Consider the following 7,816-nt stretch of genomic DNA (forward strand, 5'->3'; position numbering starts at 1 on the left):
CTCTACTCTTAAGGCATACGACTTTTTAGCAATCCCCCATGTGGGAAATTCACTTGCAACAGTATGATAGAAGTACAGGACATGCAAAGAAATAAGAAATAAAAATATATAGACTTCACTATGTACAAATATATATATAGAAACAAAAATATGTATTGTAATGTACGAAATATTATGAAAAAACATGTTGTTTGGTTGGAGATATTGCACATGTGTAATTGGGCATGAATACAAGTAAGTGTGTACAGCCAAAGTCCTTCTACGCTCAATATTAGAACGTCTCTGGTACAGCTTGTATGAACTGAGCAAGGTGAAAATACACAAGGATGAATTATGCAGAAAAGAACAATTTTAGAACTGAGTGAGGCAATGGAGTGTAATGGAAAAAGTGGCTTATTATTTATTGGGACAATTAAAAAAAAAAAAAGATTATTCATTCAATTTGATGTTTCCTTTTTCCCCCAACAAAAATCAATAAAAAAAATTGAATTTTCTCAAATGTAATAAAACAATAGGCTACTCAATATATTTATTTGACAGAAAAATATAAACAAATATACAATATGGAATCTTAGATTTTACTTGAGCACATTTCTTTACTGAATCTACTCAGTTGCTTTTCTCCAAATTATTATCCAATGCATTATATTTCATATGTTTAATATGTGTTGTTTGAAAATCTGTTTACATATCAAAAAGTGGCATAAAAACAGAAAAGTTCCTCCAAATGTTACTTTTATTTATGAAATATGATGTATTATCTATATAAATGCACATGCAAATGAACATAAAGACGTTTAGGCTGTAAAGCTGCTGAAGTTCAAGTTACATAAAAGAGTGAGTTTTGTATAAACATATTTATTTACTTGAACGTTTTGTGCAACATCTTCAGCACCAACATGTTTCTCCTTCAGCTGCTCAGAGATAAATGAGGCAGCAGCTCACAGGTGATGTGACTTAACGAGACTAACGAGCCTGAGAGCGTCAGTCCGTCATGCTGCTTCTGCTCCTGTCTGTGCTGCTGCTGCTGGAAAACCTCCAACATGGTGAGAAACGATCACGTTGTTCTGCTTTGACTCAGATTGAGGAAGGAAACCTGATTCTTCTCCTTTATGTTGTGTTTCAGTCGTGTGCAGTCCCATACGAGAGGCCAACACAGGTACGGTCCAACTGTTTGTTGTCTGGATCAATCACTGTGATCAGCTTCCATCCCTCTGTGATGTGTGATGTGTGTGTGTGTGTGTGTTGGTGCAGCTCTGCAGGAGGACTGGCTCATCGCTGCATGGAAATACATGGAGGCAAACCCAGAGACTTTAGAAGGTGAGGACCACATCAGATCATCATTAACAATATTTATTGATCAGTACATTAAGAAAACACAAGCTAAACTGTCCAACAAGTTCCTTTTTTTTAAGGGTTTTTAAAAAAGTTTAAAGCGACTCAACTCTAAACTTATCATAGGCAGCGGTTTCATTTGTTCAGGACGTTTCATACATGAGGACATGATTCAGTGTGTTTTACAGAGAAATAAAAATGCAAAACATAATGAAGGAGATAAAACTACAATGAGAGTAAAAAGATTAAAGTTCAAACTAATTACTAAGTGAATTAAAATGTAAAATTCACCATTTAAAAAGTGAAAAAGAGAAAAAATTAAGTTAATATGTACTCGTATCAGTCCAGCTTTACATCCTCTCTTCAGTATTTCTATGTTTCATTGAGCTGTTTGATGAAAAACTGACTTTATTAAATCGCTAAATCCACTTTAATCATAAAGAAACATGAGCTCAGTGAGTTTAATCTATGGACGAGCAGAGAACTGTTAAAGAGAAATGAGGTTAATGTTTGTGTCTCTGTGACAGAGCTGATGAGCGACACGGCCACGACGGAGGGTGACTTGATTCTGTCAGTGAGTGAAACGTTTTAATTGTTTATTTAAAGTTGTGAATGTTGTTATTATTGTTTCAACTTTAGACATGAATATATGGTGAAATTCACATTTTACTGTGACTGGAGGCCTGGTCCCTCGCTTTAACGTGTCCCCCAGAAACACTTCCTGTTGTGTTGGGAGTTGTTTTCTGCATTTCTAGCAAGGTTTGTGTCCTTATGTGTTTTCTGAAGCCGAGTTGACCTCTCAGGGCCACCGTACTCAAAGGCTTTTATTGTGAAACAGCAGCTAAACAAACCTCAGGCCTGTTCCTTCTGAGTTTTGCCAGTATTTCCCCTGCAGAGCGACAGGAACGCCGTGGAGAGGACATGGCTGACGCCCGACATCCCGTACGCCATCAGCTCGGAGCTCGGTGAGTCTGACGGTTGGTTGGTGAAACAACGACGATGTCACTATTGATCTGAGTCTCACAGCGGCTCACAGGGAAGCTCCGTGTCGTGTCACTTCCTGTTTTCCAGCCGGAAGGACGGACGACATCCTTGCTGCCATGGCGATGGTGTCTGAGCAAACCTGTGTGAAGTTCTTCAAAAGAACGAATGAGAAGAACTACCTGTTGTTCAAGACAAGCAGAGGGTGTGTATCTATCAACCAATCAACCAACCAATCGACCAATCAACCAACTAACTAACCAACAAATCGACCAACCAATTAACCGACCGACCAACCAACCAATCCAATCAACCAACCAATCGACCAACTAATTAACCAACCAACCAATCGACCAACCAACTAACTAACCAACCAACCAAACAATCGACCAATCAACCAACCAATCGACCAACTAATTAACCAACCAACCAATCGACCAACCAATTAACCAACTAACTAACTAACCAATCGACAAATCAACCAACCAACTAACTAACCAACCAATCGACCAACCAATTAACCAACTAACTAACTAACCAATCGACCAATCAACCAACCAATCGACCAACCAACCAACCAACCAACCAACCGACCAACCGACCAATCAATCGACCAATCACCCAACCAACCAAATGACAGACCAACCAATCAATCAACCAGTACAGTTCATACTGTCCAGATGTCCCTATAGGTCGTTGGTGGGTTCCTGTTGGACGACCCCCTAGAGGTCGTCGGTGTAATTACAGGATGAGGCCAATTTGGCAATCTTGAAAAGTTTGTAATTCAGTCCAAAAACCAAATGTTTTACATGAAACATCTGGATGATAGATACATGGATTTCACAATCGGGATCATTTTGATCCAGATTTAACCTTCTAAACATCTGGGCTCTGTCTGAAATTCACTTTTCACTGTTTCACAACCTTTTATTTATATTTTAGCCTCATTGTCTGAAGTCAAACCTTTGTGTCTGTGAATCAGTTTGTAAATAGTTTGATCAAATTAATATCAGATGAACACACCATCAAAGACTCTAAATCTGTCTTCTGTGGTCGTCAGTTGTTCCTCGTACGTGGGGTTTATCGGCGGCGAGCAGCCCGTGTTCGTCGGGCCTCCGTGTCGCGTCGGTAACATCGCTCACGAGATCCTCCACGCTCTGGGTTTCCACCACGAACACACGAGGATGGACCGCGAACAGTACGTCACCGTGCTGCCCCACAACATCATGGCAGGTGAGTCTAGTCATGGAAATCCAGATCTATGATGTGTACAGGGCCGTTGTATAGGGGAGAAAGGTGATGATAACTCTAGGGGCCCAGCGCCCAGTGGGGCCCATAAAAAACCCCAGTAGTCTAATCTTTGTATGACTGAATTATTCTGCGTAAGACCCTGACTAATACTCATAGTACACTGTAAAAACTCAACATCTTTCCAAGAATATTTGTCTTATTTCTTGTCCAAATGTCTCATTTCTAGTCAAAACTAATCTCTTTCCACTTAAAATAAGACTCATCACCTAAAAATTAACTTGTTTTTAGATCATTTTCACTTAAATTCACAATAAATAGAAAAATCTGCCAGTGAAAGTAAGTTTTTTGTGCTTGTAATAAGGAAGAAAAACTTGCTCCACTATCAGATTTTTTCTACTTATTCCAAGTGAAAATATGCTTGAAAGAAGTAAAAAAACAAGCTACTTTTAATATGATGTGTCTTATTTTAAGTAGAATGAGATTTGTTTTGACTAGAAATAAGACAAATATTCTTGCTAAGATACTTGAGTTTCTGCAGTGTAATGCTGCATTAGCATCAAAACAAAGAAGGCTAAATAAAAAATGATAATACATACGTAGTCTAAGAAAAAAAAAAGGAAAAGTTAGGGGGAGGGGCCCACTTTAGTATTCTTTAAGGGGGCCCAGAATTCCTAGCAACGGCCCTGGATGTGTAATGTAAATGAATGGTTGTGATGATGATGATGATAATGTTGTTTTTCTTCAGGGATGGAGAGCAACTTCAAACAACATCCAGGTCAAACCTTCAACCTTTCCTACGACATCGGCTCCATCCTGCACTACGGAAGGTAAAAGGGTGGAAAAACAAAAACTCCAACAAAATAACAACCAAACACATGTATGTATTCATTTTTTTTTTTTTTTTTTTTTTTCATGCACTGACTTTATATGTGTGTGTCAGTGGTTTCTTCTCGGCCAACGGTCTGCCCACCATCGTCACCAACGACGACGTGAAGGAGAAGATGGGTCAGAGGAAGAAAATGACCAAGACGGACGTCCAGAGAGTTCGTCAACTCTACAACTGTGGTGTGTTTTACTGTTTTATCTGATAGTAACTGTAGCTACAATATCTGAAATGAAGTGACAGAATATAGTGATGCTGATGTACAGAAATGCAGATTCGTTGCTGTCAAAGTCATGTTTTTGTTTCTGAGTCATTTAATTCAGCTGCTTGTCTGTTTCCTTTGTGCTGTTGATGGACATTTGATGCATTGTTCAGATGTCGTCGCCCACTCACTGTCACACGCTGACAGTCAGCAGCTGTGAAGACAGAACCTGCTATCTGTCAACTGAATTTATTAATTTTTCATTTCCTGTGTGAGTGCTTGTTTTCGTTTTTGCAGGTTATTTGGACATGAAACAAAGAATCGGACAAATTAAAACACTATCTGATGATGGAGGATCGTTAATATGGAACGAAAAATGTAAATTTTCATCTGTTTCTTCCTCTTCTTCGCCAGACGACACTGAGAAAGAGCCGAAGGCCGACGGTGGAGCCGCTGAGGACTGGAGCTTAAAAGTTTTGTTGAAGAACCTGAAGAGACGGATTTTTTCCACCTTCATAAGAAACCAGAAGCAGAACCAGAACCAGAACCACCACCACCAGGACCAGCAGAGTAACACTACTACCAACAGAACTGAACAGAACAGCTCAGTTTAGACTCATTAAGTGACTCCAGTTTCCTGCAGCACCTGAACGCACCACTGGAGGGCGCCGTGACATCATCAAACCACAGGACTGAAGCTTCAATAAAACCAGAGTTAAAAAAAAAAACCCAGAGCAGCGTCTGTCTTCACTCAAACATCAGACTGAAACATTAATTAGGTGATTAATTAAAACAACATTTTACACTTTTCACACAACAGAATATTTTTTACAGTGCAACAAAAACAGGATTGATGTTTTAGTTTTTTAAAAAGGAGATAATACTTTGCCATATAGTGTTTTTGGATTATGACCTCGTTGATATGCAAATTTAACTCTTGAATCTTCAATCTGTCTCTGTGTTACATCAACACTTGTCCCCTGCAAACAAACACAGGCGGGAACCAAAAGTTCTACACACTGAACAGGATGTGAACGACCAACTTAAATGTTACACATACAATTTATACATGTTAAATAACACAGGTGCTGCAGCAGATAATGAAATTACATAATGAACTCAATGATGTAACATTATAAATGTATAAATAAACATACTACTTCAAACTTGGTAAAATAATCTAATTGGGTTCAAAGTTACACAATATAATCAAACGGCCCAGTGAGATTTAATTATTCAGCTTGTCAGTAATAATAGAATAATAATAAAAAACTAAAATCCTAATGTAATAGAGGAGGAAAACATGAAAACACAGGACGAGGTGCAACGATTACAACAGAACAGAGAAATATTGGCTCAGAATTTAATGTACCACACACACACACACACACAAATCAATGTGTGTGTGTGCAGTTGGAGCAGTAGAAAAACACAATTAGAAGAAGAGAGAAAACAAACACACCCCCTCAAACCACCAAAAAACCATCTGTGGCTCTGGTTTGAGCCCCCGAGGCCGAGGAGGCGCCAGATCCTGGACCACAGCGGCGTCGGCCTGAGTTCATTTATTTATTTATTTCCTTTCTTTTTCTTTTTTTTTTTACATTTATTTATTCATTTATTTCCTTTCTGCAGAAGTCTGTTCATCTGAGACGGGACCAAACTCCCTGTACGGGACCAGCAGCAGCAGCAGGTTCATTAATGATAAAGATCCAGATGTTTCTCATCCTCATCCTCGTCCATCTACTGCAGGGGTTCTCAACTAGTCTCACTCTGGGCTCCACATTGTCCCATGGTCATTAAGTCACGACCCACTTTTATAGAATTCAAACCAAGATTTTTTTTTTTTTAAAGCCTTTAAAAACTCATTTAGCTCTTTATTGAGCAAGGTGCATTTCAGAGCACATGAATGAAACTGAGGACGACCATGACAACTGCATGTGCGGAAGTGAATAAAAAAATATCAAACTGCACAAAATGGAGACCAACAAAACGATATATTTGACTTCTAATGCATCTCTGCATTCAGAGCATGTTCACTAAAGTGAATAAATATCAAATTGCACAAAATAAAGACTCACAAAACAAAACAAGATTCACTGCATTCAGGCCACATTAATAAGAAACTGATATCTTTGCATTCAGAGCAAATAAGAAACTGAGGAGGACCATTACAACTGCATGTGTTCACGTGTCTCGTGTGCCTTTCAATATAAGTTATTTTTCAAAATAAAAGACATGTCCAACATCAGATGTGCATTAAATATAACTTACTTTTTTGACCAGCTGTCCGCGACCCATCCAGAACGGGTCCGCGACCCACTTTTGGGTCCCCACCCACCAGTTGAGAACCACTGGTCTACTGTACCGACGCTCTCTTCTCTTAGCTGCTGCTGCTGTTGTTACTGTTGTTCAACGCTGCTGCTTCATGTCAGGTGTAAATGTCAGAGTAATTTTCCGGCAGACTAACCTGCATGACGATAAACTGAAGCCGCTGCAGCAGATAAATATGTTTTTGTCAGTTAAAAGGAGATTTAAAAAGAAGGAAGCAGAGGTTTTTCAGGGTCAGGAAACAACAATGTTGAGTAAACTTCTCTTCTTGTTTTGGGATTTAAAGTTTGGACCTGACTCAGTGCACGGGAAGCACTTTTCAGTATCTGCAGGTTAACGCGGACGCCCCGCTTTGGAAATGAGCTCCTAGCTGGTCTCAGGAGATAAGCTGACCCTGCTGAAATGTGTTAATGCATCCGAGTTAAAGACAAGAGCTGAAGTTTCACCCTCTTAATCCTCTGCTTTAAAATTCACTTATCAGCTCCACAAGATATCAAAATATCAGCTTCAGTCTAAATAAATCAGTTTAAACTAGGAAAAAGAAGAGTAAAAGACATAGCTCCATGTTTTATGCTTTTATTCTGAAGGGTTGATCCATAGAAACCATCTCAATGTAGTGATCCAATAGAAATAGAGCAGATTTCAGAATAAAACACTCAGAGAAACTAAAAATCCTGCAAAGTTGTTGTTGGATGGATGGATGGGTCCAGGTGGTGAGGGGGCGGGGCTTAGTTGTGACATCACAAAGTGACAGGAAGTCCTGACGGCTGGTTTTAAGGCTCAGTTTCTGAATACAGGCTGTGTGCATTTCTCTGTGGACTGAGGCTTTGATACTT

At 39.2% G+C, this 7,816-nt stretch overlaps 1 protein-coding gene across 1 annotated transcript; it reads left to right on the forward strand.

Annotated features, from left to right (window-relative positions):
• Nucleotides 1-224: 224 nt before the first annotated feature.
• On the forward strand, nucleotides 225-5,266 carry LOC310994980 (hatching enzyme 1.2; the record flags this gene model as incomplete). Its single annotated transcript, XM_083983910.1, has 10 exons — nucleotides 225-234; nucleotides 1,127-1,159; nucleotides 1,255-1,320; nucleotides 1,863-1,909; nucleotides 2,231-2,300; nucleotides 2,407-2,521; nucleotides 3,377-3,549; nucleotides 4,313-4,394; nucleotides 4,508-4,632; nucleotides 5,067-5,266. The coding sequence occupies 10 exons, from the start codon at nucleotides 225-227 to the stop codon at nucleotides 5,264-5,266; spliced, it is 921 nt and encodes a 306-aa protein (XP_083840036.1).
• Between the last annotated feature and the right edge of the window lie 2,550 nt (nucleotides 5,267-7,816).

Source organism: Trachurus trachurus (assembly GCF_905171665.1).
Source record: "Trachurus trachurus genome assembly, chromosome: 12".
Lineage (NCBI taxonomy): Eukaryota > Metazoa > Chordata > Actinopteri > Carangiformes > Carangidae > Trachurus > Trachurus trachurus.